The 13262-nt window shown below is 38.7% G+C and overlaps 1 protein-coding gene across 2 annotated transcripts in view; it reads right to left on the bottom strand.

Moving 5' to 3' along the window:
• ITPR2 (inositol 1,4,5-trisphosphate receptor type 2) overlaps positions 1-13262 on the bottom strand; it is a 537798-nt gene that overhangs the window by 231022 nt on the left and 293514 nt on the right. For both annotated transcript variants that reach the window (XM_053554147.1, XM_053554146.1), the window contains exons 35-36: positions 5012-5202; positions 2503-2645 (exon numbers count right to left, since the gene is read on the bottom strand). In XM_053554147.1, the coding sequence (XP_053410122.1) occupies positions 2503-2645; positions 5012-5202 (334 nt within the window). The remainder of the gene's footprint in view (positions 1-2502; positions 2646-5011; positions 5203-13262) is intronic.

Below are 13262 nucleotides of genomic sequence, written 5' to 3'. Positions count from 1 at the left end.
CTGACCTAGTCTCTTCTCACTCCCCAACATGACTAAGGACATCGGTACATTTGGGTCCTTTCCTGGGATCCGTCCTTCACATCTTCCTGCAGACCAACCTGAATCAACGGGTTCCAAGAATTAGATTCATTTGAGGCTGTAAGAATCCTATTTAGGCCTTTGTCCTAAATTTATATTCTCCAACCAAGCATTAGCAGGGCCACAGACACAGCAATACAAGACCCACTGCATAGCGATTAATAAAGCTGTAGTCTAATTGTGTTAGTTGTTCTTGCAGATGAAATTCTTGGTTCTCCACAGAGTTGGGAAAGGGGTAAGATGAGCACTAGAACAGAAAGCAGATTCTCCTGGGCCTCTGGCCATAATACAAACGGGAACAGCACAAAAATCCCTTCTCAACCACTCCTTCATCTGGGGCTAGTGTCTGCAACATAGTCCCATTATCTTATCACTTCTGCTTCTCTCTTTTTAGTTTACCTAACAGTGCCACAGGCTTGCCTTCAGCGCAGTTCAATATTTATTTGATATCCTGAGATACTTTATACCACTTTCTCATAGACCTGTATCTTCAAGTTCTAAGCCACTGCTATCTAACAGAACTCCCCGCAACAACAGAAATGTTCTATATTTGTGCTGTCAAATTTGATCCTCACTGGCCACGTGTGGCTATTGAGCTCTTGAAATGTGGCAGACATGATTGAGGAAGTGAATTTGTATTTAATTTTAATCTTAATCTAAACAGCCATGCACCCTAGTTCTTAACGATCCATCAGCAAACCTTTTCTCTGAAGGATTAGATAGCAAATATTTTAGACTTTGTGGACCACACAGTCCCTGTGGCAACTAGTAGACTCTGCCACAGTGGATGAAAGCAGCCCCAGACAACAGGTAAATGAATGAGTGGCTGTTAATAAAATTTTATTCACTAAAATGAGCAACAGAACCAATTTAGCCTGAAGGCTAGAAGTTTGCCAGTCCCTGGTTAGCCTGTTCCAGGCTATCAAGTCTCTGGGATATATGTACAGTATCATATTAATTAATTTACTGAATTTAAAATTGCCCTGTTTATTAACTACTTTTTAACCTATATTCTATGCATTGATAATATATACATTCATTGAAATGAAGGGTTATTTTTCAAAGACCCTATGTTTGGAAACTATATTTTTATACTGAATTACTGGCAGTACCTCTACTTAAATTTTTCTTTTTAACGTTTGCAGCAGTTATCAGTTAACACCTACATACTCTTCACTTTAAAATCCTTATTGAAAAATAGCCGGGCGTTGTGGCGGGTGCCTGTAGTCCCAGCTACTCGGGAGGCTGAGGCAAGAGAATCGCCTAAGCCCAGGAGTTGGAGGTTGCTGTGAGCTGTGTGAGGCTACGGCACTCTACCGAGGGCCATAAAGTGAGAGTCTGTCTCTACAAAAAAAAAAAAAAAAATCCTTATTGAAGATAAGTGCCCAAATGCATTCTTCCCAGTCCCCCAGTAGTGGGCCTACAGCCCCACCCATTCTTCAATATGATCCCCATAGTCAGTTCTTCCCATCTTATATTTTGTTTTCATTCCCAAAGTTCCAGCTTAACTGGTGAAAGAAAGGAACACACTTTTCGTACCCCTAGTCCCTCAGTTTCTGCCTCCACGCAGTTGTCTCTCCCAGGAAGGGCACACATCTTCCAACTGGCCCTCTCAAGTCTGTGTGTGATGACCTGCAGGGCATTCAGTGAAGTGTCCTTCACACAAAGACCTGTCTTTTCTTTGCAGGGCTAGCTATGTTTTTTCGCACAACCGTTCACGCACTTGTGAGAAAGAGAAGAGGCAGACCTTCCCTGAGAATGTTTCACTTTCCATTAAGAGGAAAATACATCAGGGCAGACATATCAGCTCTAACAGACGGACAATGCCACAAAAATACTGAGAAAAGTAAGTGACAGCCCCGCAGAGGAAGCTCGGCAGGCAGCAGGACCACGTGCTGGGCTGGGGGTAGAGGTGGGGGCATCAGAACCCGGCAAAGCCCCAGCACACACCTGCACCTCAGCATCCCCACCTCTGAGGCCAGGCTGCCCCCGGGCCCTGCGGATGCAGACAAGAAAAAACAGTAGGTAAGCGAGCAGGACGACAGCACGGTCTCAATAAGTGCTGGCTCCCTTTCCTGTCTCCCTGTGTTAACAAAAATCAGCGACTTTAAATAAAAATATTGTATAAGGTCTCATCATATAATTACAGAAAGGAAATAGAACCAAAATATTTGGGGTGTGATACTTTTGTGCCCGATAACAAACACTTCATTTTCAGTAAATTTATAATAACTTGACCTTCACCAAAATAAAATTTCAAACGACTCAATTTAATTATTTTGGCAGTCTATATTTTCACATGGATTTTCGACCTTTCACAGACTTTGTAGATTGTCATCATCTATCAGCAGAGGACAATGTAGACATGTTAGAGGCCATCTCAGTTTGGTGACACCAGCAGAATCTCAGAGCGTGCCCACTTACTTCGACATGAAAGCACCACATCTTATTCTTGCGTCACTTCCCTCGGGGAACAGCAGTTCTGGGCTATACAGCACATCAACCAATACCGAGAATTCAGCCTGCATCATTGGGCTGAACTGTTGCTCCCAGGAGGCCACGACGTCCTAACAAGGAAAGCACAGGAGAATGCCCATGACCTAAGTCAGATTTCGTCTTCTGAAGATAGGACAGACCTAAGAATACTAACCAGAAATGAGACGTGAGAATCTCAAAGAAGGAGGAACCTATCTTCCCAGGTCTGTGCTATAAGTAAAGCCTGGTTTCAAGTTTGAATGCTGACCGGGTTTCTCTTTTTTTCATTTAAAAGATAGGGAGGGGTGGATAGCTATAAGACTTATAATCCTACAAGAGCAAAAGTCAGGAAAGCCACCCTACGGGCCCTGCAGTGGCCAGGATTAACACAGTGGCTAATATGAATGAATGTCAAGAAGCACTGTAGTGAAAGACATCCTAGGCACACCCTCTCTATGCTGCCTGACACAACAACTACCTCTCCTCTGAGATGTGCTACTCCCCTGGACTCTCCTTGAGACCCTCAGCCTCTTCCTTTCTGCCCTTGCCTTTTTTCTCTCTTATTTTGGGCATTCTGCACTCTCGTAGGTCTCACGGATGTTCTTTTTCCTTTCTATCATGATATTCTCTGTTTTAGTAATACCTACCTACTCTCCTTGCTCCAACCTTTATCTCCAAATACACACTGAACTTACAATACATGCAGCAGCCTGTTAACCTAATTCAGCGCACGTTCAATTACCATAGCCACTGCCCCTACTGTGTCCTCTCTTCCTCTCCACTTGCTCTTACAATAGAGAGTCTTGATAATGTCACCCTGTCTCCAATCCTCAGGGCCTCTTACGTTCCTCTCACACCTTCCTTCTTCATCCAAGAGCCTCCAAGTCTGCTAATCCTACCTGTCCTCATGATTTGCAACGCCTGTTCCTTTATTTGATTCATATCACTACCTGGATGAGATCTCAAGTAACTCCTAACTAATCTGACTTCAGTGATTTTTTTAGCCTGTGTGCCACCGCACACTGGTGTGTCATGAGAGGATCTTAAGTGTACCATAAAAACTTTTAAAGACCATTAATTAAATTATTTTTGAAAGACGTTCAAAGCACAGTAAGTATATTCCTTTTTTTACTCTTTTTTTTGATCAACATAATCTAAGTGTGCCACGGAAGTTTAACTATAGGTTCAAGTGTGCCATGTGATTTTAAAAAAAAGGTTGAAAAACACTGCTCTGATCTCTTTCTGACAATCCAGTCCTATAAACCAATAACTGCTTGATCACCTATAATGACATCTTCCTCCCAAATTTTTAATGACTCAACCCTTTAAGTTTCTCATATTCTCTGAATCTAGCTTATCTTTTTTTTTTTTTTTTTTGTAGTTTTTGGCCGGGGCTGGGTTTGAACCCACCACCTCCGGCATATGGAGCCGGAGCCCTACTCCTTTGAGCCACAGGCACCGCCCTAGCTTATCTTTCTTTATCCCAAAGAACACTCAACACTCACCTGCACATGATCTCTTATTTACTCCTATTCATCTCCTGACCATTCTCCAAGCCCCCAAAACATCCTCAAACCACACCATAACTCACTCCATGAAATCTTCTACTAATTATGTGGATGGGAAGGTGTTTGTTATGAGCCAGACTGCATTCTCCCCAAATTTCAAGTGTCAAAGTCCTAACTCATAGTACCTCAGAATGTGACTCTATTTGGAGATGGGGCCTTTAGAAAGGTAATGAAGATAAAGGGAGTTCACGCGAGTGGGCCCTCATTGGATATGACTTGTCTCCTTACAACATGAGGAGACAGCACACACAGGGTGCGTGCACAGAGGCCCTACCACGTGAGGACACAGTGAGTTCAGCCGTCTGCAAGCCAACAAGGCGGTCTCAGCAGAAACCAAACCTACTGACATACTGATCTTGGACTTGTGCCCGCCAAAACTGTGAAAAAGTACACTTCTGTTGTTTAAGCCACCAGTCTACAGTATTCTGTTGTGGCAGCCCTAGAAAATTAACACCATCTCTAATTAGCCAACTAATACAACATCCAGCCAAAAGCATGACTGAGATACTATACAAGTCATTCTACTTAAAGGATTGTAAGAGAACACGGACAGAGGGAAGCAAGGTTATGAATACTTATTACATAAAACTTTATGGTAAATTATTTTACCAGTATTGGTAGTTTGTGATTATTATTTTCATGTTAAGACCCACTATTCATTACCATACTATCAAGACACATTAAATAATATACATTCATTAAAAAAAAAAACTCACATCAACTTTTACTTAAAAGCTATGTATTTAAAAGGGTGGTGGTGGTATAGTGTAAAGTAAGGCCTGGTCCCCAATCAGAATTTGATATTTTCAACCGTATTTTATTTGTGTGACCGCATATTTTAAAAATTACTATTTAGAAAATATTAATGCCATTTCATGCTCCCATTGTACCTGTAACTTTTCAATAATATTTCTGTAATCCCAGGCAGGGCCTCCAAGTGCTTCTTTGAAGCGTGGTCCAGAGCGAGCTGATAATCTCCAACCCATGGCTGCTCTCTGTACCATATTTGAATGGCTCTTCATGAAAAGAGTATTCACTTGGCTGTCCAAATCCACTGGAATGGCAATTCCACGATTTTTTGCTGAAAAAGAAAGATTTAAAATATTTCCCTCTTAATTTGACTAAAGTTTCTTATGCGTTATTCAGTGTGACAAACATAAAAAAGAAAAATATATTAAATCTTTAAACTCTACCATTAAACTGTTTTATATAACTATAAAAGCTTTTAACCTGAAAGTATTTCAATTCTTAAGACCAATTAGTAAAGTGGGTTCATTAAACATTCAAGAACTTACTTGATTGCTTAACGATTAATGTTTGAAATGGACGTCATAGGGCGTCAGTGCAGAGGAACACTGTATAACAACCATGCAAATTTGTACTTTCCCAGATGCCAAAGAAGAAAGCAGAAAGAAAACACATGGTAAAATTCTGTCAATCAATTGATTAATTTAGTGTTTGTGTGTACACACACGAACACAAAATAGTATGTGATAAAACATCTGAGAGTAGAATTTAAAGTCTGAGGGTATAAAAAGTGAGCCTTGGAAGATGGCATGTCTTAGTACATACCCGTCTTTCCAAGATCCACTGGGATCGTTTGACAGAATTATATCACAGTGATATTGAAAAGTGGGAATGCTTATCACAAAGAAAACAGAAATATTGAGGGGGTTTTGCAACCCAGAATTTAGATAGACTTAGTCCATGAGAGAAAGAGAAGAAATTGCCCCACAAAAGATTAGAGTTAGAACATGACTTCTCAGCCAAAACAAAGTATAGCTCAAAATATGAGGAGTCATCTGGGCAGCTGATTAAGGAATAACATCTGGGCCAAGCGTTGTGGCTTACACCTGCAATCCTAGTACTCTGGGAGGCCTAGGCAGGAGGATTGCTTGACCTCAGGACTGAAACTAGCCTGAGCAAGAATGAGACCCTGGTCTCAACTAAAAATAGAAAAATTAACTGGGTATTGTGGTGGGCGCCTATAGTCCCAGCTACTCAGAGGCTGCGGCAGGAGGATTGCCTGAACCAAGGAGTCTGAAGTTTCAGTGAGCGCTGCTGACCCTACAGCACACTAGCTTGGGGTAACAGAGTGAGACTCTTTTCTAAAAAAACCTGAACAGCTGCGAAGTTAAGGGTCTCCTCCCTCTGACTAGCAGAGCAGCTGGCAGCAGCAGCCCTTATCCAGAGAATAAAGTCAAAGCAATGCAGAAATGTTCTCTGAAGAAAGTTGAATACCTGGCAGAAGAGAATGCCCAAGAAAGGTGTTAGGACTTGACCGAGAAGCAGAAGAAAGCTTAAAGTAACTGCAAAGATCATCAAATAAGGGGTAGATCACCAAATAAGGGGTAGATCATCAAATAAGGGGTAGAATGGGACAAGAGAAAAGAATCAGCGCTAGAGGGAGAGAAAACACATCCAAGACTCCAACCTCCAAGCAAAGTTCCGTTACTTTAATACTTGCTGATATTCCCAGCCTGTCTTCTGCTGTACACATGTGCACACACACGCACCCTGAAGGAAAGTCTGCACATCATTTGTTTAGCTCCTCACACAGGTCAGCCATGTCACTTAGACAAGAATTCATGGAGATAAACAGACCCTGACTGCAGTGGAAACCCAGGCCAGTCATTATGAACCCTAATTATGAACGCATCACCAAGATCGCAAGGAAAACTAATAGCATTCAAAAGAACTGGCCCCTGGGGCAGCGCCTGTGGCTCAAGGAGTAGGGTGCCAGCCCCATGTGCCAGAGGTGGTGGGTTCAAACCCAGCCCCGGCCAAAAAAAAAAAAGAACTGGCCCCTGTGAAAACAGAGATGATTCAAGGAAAAGCAAAAAAAAAAAAAAGTTTAAATAAATCTATGTTGTCCCAGATTTACTGTCCTAGAAACTGAATATATACTGCATCCAAAAAGTCAGAACATCACCAAAAGTCAGAACATCAGACAAAACACGTCTTAGAAAGTAAAAATGTAATTGGATAAATAAACATTTCAAAAATTGGCTGAAAACAAAAAGATAAGAACGATGTTGGTAATCTAGAAAAGGAAGCCAAGGAATCTTCTAGAACATAAAGCAGAAAAGATCAAACGAGACAATTAAAAAGAGATTATGAAATAAAGAGAGCCCATCCAGGGAGTTAAATATCTAACAAATATTAAGTTCCAGAAAGAAACAGCAGACACATTGGAAAGAAAGAAATTATTAAGAAAACAATAGAAGACAATTTCCTTAAGCTGCAAACAGGTGTTAGTCTCCAAATTGAAAGGTTCCACTGTGTGCTAAAGAGAATAAAATAAACACAATGGACATATTCTGGTAAAACTTCAGGGTGCTGTTTGCATTGAACTGCATCTTCCCAACCCCACCCAAAAAGTGTATCTTGGAGTTCTAACCAATACCTATGAATGTGAACTTCTTTTGAAATAGGGTCTTTGCAGGTGTAATCAAGTTGAGGTCATACTGGATTAGTGTGGGCCCTAATCCATTTTGACCCGTGCCCTTGTAAGAAAGGAAGGGGAGACAGAGAATCACCAGAGGCAAGAACGCCAACTACACAATGATGAAGACCGAGGCTGGATGAGCAGCTGCAAGCCACCAAATGCCAGTGGGCAAACACCAGAAGTTAAGAGAAAGGCATGGAACAATTCCTGCCTGGATTCTTTAGAGAGAATGGGCAGCTGCTGACACCTGGATTCCAGACTTTTAGCCTTCAGACGATGTGAGACAGTAAATTTCTGTTGTTTTAAGCCACTCAGTGATAATCTGTCATGGCCAGCCCCTGAAATTAATACAAATGGCAACTGTACAGAGAAATCTCAAGGACTTCCAGAGGCAAAAAGGATTCCCGAAAAGATTCTGACTGTCATTAGATTTATCATCAGCCCTGAATTCTAGACGATAATGGAATAATATCTTTAAAAATTAGATAGACAAAAAGCTTTGGAATTAGGAGTTTATGTCCATCTAAGCTAATAATCAGATGAGATTCACAAATAAAAACATTCCATAATATGTAAAGGGGGTTCAGAAATTTTACTCTGAATCCCCTATGAAAAAATTACTCCAAAAAATTGAGAAAGGAATCCAAAACAACATCGGCATAAACATAAGAAACCGTGGCAACTGAATATGTAGCTGAAGAAAAAAATTAAGCTGGAAACGAATGTAAGAAGCCTCATTAGATATTAATTATTGGGAAATTCTCTTCTGTTTGCAAAAGTTTTAATATCATATCACTATATTTTATCTCAAATGGTTACACAAGTGGACAACATTTACACATCATAATTTATAACTTCCGATAATTAATTGTAATGTTTATCAACCAATGAGAATATTTAAATTATATTTCAAAGTTCAATACAAATATCATAAATCATAATAATGAAAAACCAATAAAATTAGAATGCAGAATAGAAAGAGTAAAAATGCAAGAAATGTATTAATTTCTTATTTTTTGCAATGTAGAGCAAACAGACATCATTTAGAGCTGATAAAATCAAGGAACAGAGATACAAGGATCATATTTAAAGTTATAGTGATAGTTACCAGAACATTTATTTTAAATAAAATAGTTAGAAAGGAATAAAAAGAAATTAGAGACAGATAATCTGGCTTCATACAATGAAGGGAAAGCAACAACAGTAGACAATACTATTTCTGCTGATAACAATTCTCTAAAACCATAAGATACTTCTAAATTTCTTTGAAAATAGACAATCAGCAAGTGCAACACACCTGTGAAGTCTCAACTACTCTGGAAGACTATTGAGGCCAGGAGTTCAAGACCAGCCTGCCTAACATAGCAAGACCCCTGTCTCTACAGAAAATGGGAAAATGGGTGTCTCACTCTGACGCCCTGAGTAGAAGCCACAGTGTCATAGCTCACAGCAACCTCAAACTCTTGGGCTTGAGTAATCCTCTTGCCTTAGCCACCTGAGGACCTGGGAATACAGGAATACACCACTATCCCTGGCTAGTTTTTCAATGTGTAGTAGAGATAGGGACTCACTCTTGCTCAGGCTGGTCTTAAACTCCTGAGCTCAAGCAATTCACCCACCTCGGCCTCCCAGAGTGGCGGCACCTCTGTTATTAACAATGTAGCCCTTTTCTTAGTGACTTCAGGAAAATCTCACCCACCCCCAGATTCTTCTGTAAGCTGCTGCAATTACATATTTCTCTATAGCCAGCGCCATGGACAAACAAGGCTGAAAAAACTCCACCATCCCAAACTCTGTTGAAAGATTTTTTGTTTCCCCTAACCCATACCACTTTGATTGGTATTATCCAGTCTCCTGTCTCAGCATAAACTGTACAATATAAATTAGGAGGGTAAAAGATATTACTTTCCCATGCCTAAAGGTAAACTCTACTTCAAGGGCTAAATTACAATTTTTAAGCAATAAAAGAAAATTAACTAAACCATTGAGAAAAAGAGAATTTTGAGTTAAAGCCATCCATATAGATAATGATGTAGTTTTTTCAAACAATTATAAAAACATGAACATCTCTAAAGATGTGGTCTGAAATAGAATCTATTCTAAAACCAAAATTTATAATGCTAATTTAGCTTTCTTTTGTTTAAAAATTAAAGCACAAAAGAAAATTGGAACTAGAAAAAGAATTTATTTCACTTATAAGAACATTAATAACTAGAAAAAATATTTTTCAAAAGCAATCAAAACTTAGATTACTTTTATTAAGCTTTAAAAATTCGAATACAAATAAGATGTCGAAATGTGAACTAGGACCGTATTCTTAGGATTAACTGTGGGTCACTCCCCGCCCCCTCCAACTTTCAATAAGAACAAGCTAATCAATGAACTACAGTCAGCCATTCTTCTGGCCTGTAGCATTAACAGCAACTGTATTCTTGAACAGATACAGTCACATTAATGTTTAAAATGTTTTCAAAAGAATCATTCCTTTCTCACTTCCAAGTTGGAGAGCAACTGAGATACTACCTGGTAAGGATATGTTGTCAGAAAGTAAATATACGGAGTCCTTAAAAAACCAACAGGAGAGAGAATGGGTTATCAATACATTTAACTTTTGTAGAGTTCTTCCTAGAGATAAATAGTTCTCTAAAACAAGCTATTTTTATTCACAGGTTTTTTTTACTCTTTAGACTAACCTTCTAATTAGGCTTACAACTCATGGAAATTCTCTGAATGTGACAAGTCTTTGCCATGAGTTGAAGATGTAATCAAAATCTATTTCTAATTAGTATTCATTAAATATTGCATATGATGTGAAATTTTTTAATTAGATGGAATTACTGATAATACCTGCCAGACCAAAATCTCTGAGCACAGATACAATACAGTGATAGGTGCCACGGAGAAAAATGCTTAGACAGATAAACTGACAGGTAGGAAGAGAAGGCAACAGAAAGTATAAGCATTAATTAGAAAACGTGGTTGGTTGTCAAGCACTACTATTCAGGACCATGAGAACATGAAGAGTTGAGGCACAGAAAGGTGTGATGGTATCTTTTCTGCACCACATCCAAATATCCAGGATAACTTTGCACAGAGGCACTATTGTTTTTAAACAGGAAAAAAATATTTAAAATATTAAGTTCACCTTTCCTGTTTGGCACTCAATTCATTCTTAAATTGAATGAAGAATCTAAGTTTTATGGGTTATTGAACAACCAGTATGGGCACACCTGACTAGTCATCTGGAAAAAATAAAGTTGATTCTATACCTTATAGCTAAATATATTCCAGATAACTCACAGTTTTAAACAGCCACACAAAAAACACAAAGACGCAGACAAACCAAACCCAAGAAATTTCTCCACGGGAATTCAAGAAACAGCATCTCAGAATGATCAAGGCTATTCTGAAGACGAAAGAAAGTCTAAAATGCTTAAAAGAAAAATTTTAAATTCTGCAAGCCAAAAAAAAAAAAAAATTCAAATGACAAGTCAAGTTGGAGAGCAACTGAGATACTACTTGGTAAAGATATGTTGTCAGAAAGTAAATATACGGAGTCCTTAAAAAACCAACAGGAGAGAGAATGGGTTATCAATATCAAAGAGCTCCTTTCCTTAATATCTAAGTGGTTGTACAAATTATTAAGAAAAATATCCACTAGAAAAAATAAGCAAAACACAAGAAATTACAGTTAACAGAAAATACCAATAATCATATGGAAAGGGGTTTTTTCCTTCACTCATAAAAAAAGAAACATTTGTTAAAACTGTAACCGTGTTTTTACTTATGAGATAGGTAAAAAATCTAAAACACTGTATTATGAATAAGAAAGGTAACCTCCTACATTTCTGGTGGGGTATATACCAGAAGGCAATCTATACAGAAGGCAATAGCGATCACAATTAAAATAACCCAGAAATTTTATTCCTAGGTATTTACCTTACTCTCTCACATGTGGGAAATAATCACAAACAATAGAAATGTCCAACAACGGGGTTAAGTCAATTATGGTCATGCAATGGAGTCTTATACACCCAGCGATAAGAGTGGGATACTCATTAATTTATTTATGTTCATTAACTGATTTCATTCATGCAATAAATATACACTACATGCCTACTGTGCTTTAGGCACTCTGTCAGGCTTCAGAAGTTTATAACAGATAATGTACTTACTTTTATTGCACTTTGTCATTTGGTATATGTTAGATTTACTCCCAATGCATTGGAAACTCATTGAAGTCAGGAAATGTGTCTTGACACACTACATTTCCCCCCAAATTACACTAATTCCTTTCAGATTATAAGGAGTCATTATAAATCAGTTGAATAAATAAATTTGCATAAATAAAGTAAAAAAATAATAAGATATTGTTCTCTTGTAATTTATTCAGATTTAATTTTTTAAATAACAGTAGAATTTTTAAAAATCACAATCACAGGGGCATATTATGTCAAACTCTTTATACAATCAAGTACAATACCCTAAATGGATTAAAATGGGTATAATCCATTTATTTAATAGAGGCTGAATTTCTTTTCTCAATGGGTTCATATATTCTACTACATGTTCAAATTTGGGGGAACAATTAGCTTGAAGATTGATGTTCATTATTCAAACCATTTGTAAAAGATTTCACAGAATTTCCATTTGGCAAATAGATTGTGTTACCAACAAAGTATACAGCATGAATCCCCCAAATCATACGAAGATCATGACACACATGGAACAAAACTCTTTTTTAAGTGAAATAACATGGAACTAATTCTTGGACGCTTTTTCTCCCAGTTCTATACTTCTACCAAGTACAATTGTATTTTATATGAATGAGTAAACTAAGGAGCAGCAATTTACCAAGCACATTGAAAAACACATGCGGTGGCACCTGTGGCTCGAGGGAGTAGGGCACCGGCCCCAAATGCTGGAGGTGGCAGGTTCAAAACCAGCCCGGGCCAAAAACTGCAAAAAAAAAAAAAAAAGAAAGAAAGAAAGAAAAACACACAAGCCTTAATGGCCTTAATTTTTCTCAAATCTCAATGAACAGCATAGCAGGCATTTACTGCAGAGATCGCCACCCTTACTTGCTCCCACCACCAGCTTTAACTGATCTTACTGAAGGTAGAGAATGACAGAAATAGCTTTACCTTACATTTTACTTAGGCCCCCTGTGTGTAATGACTTAGCCTGGGAATTTGAATTTATTATCATTTAAGAATTTGAATCTTCTTGCCAAGTTCGAATTCCATATAACTTGGGAAAAAAGTATAGCAATGGAAGTAAATGTTAGTAATTTCTACAAATACAAATCATTCAAAAGCATATCTGCCTTTAAAAGCTTAAGAAATTTTAGCAGAAGGGCGGCGCCTGTGGCTCAGTCGGTAAGGTGCCAGCCCCATATACCGAGGGTGGCGGGTTCAAACCCGGCCCCGGCCAAACTGCAACCAAAAAATAGCCGGGCGTTGTGGCAGGTGCCTGTAGTCCCAGCTACTTGGGAGGCTGAGGCAAGAGAATCGCTTAAGCCCAGGAGCTGGAGGTTGCTGTGAGCTGTGTGAGGCCACGGCACTCTACCAAGGTCCATAAAGTGAGACTCTGTCTCTACAAAAAAAAAAAAGAAATTTTAGCAGAAAAATCTAACATGCTATATAGGTATATGGTAAGTTCACAATTGCCCATAGCTTCCATTCGAAAAGCTT

This window comes from Nycticebus coucang, chromosome 12, assembly GCF_027406575.1.
Source record: "Nycticebus coucang isolate mNycCou1 chromosome 12, mNycCou1.pri, whole genome shotgun sequence".
In the NCBI taxonomy this organism is placed as follows: domain Eukaryota; kingdom Metazoa; phylum Chordata; class Mammalia; order Primates; family Lorisidae; genus Nycticebus; species Nycticebus coucang.
Note: the sequence above shows the minus strand (reverse complement) of the source record. Positions and strands in the feature narration are given on the sequence as shown.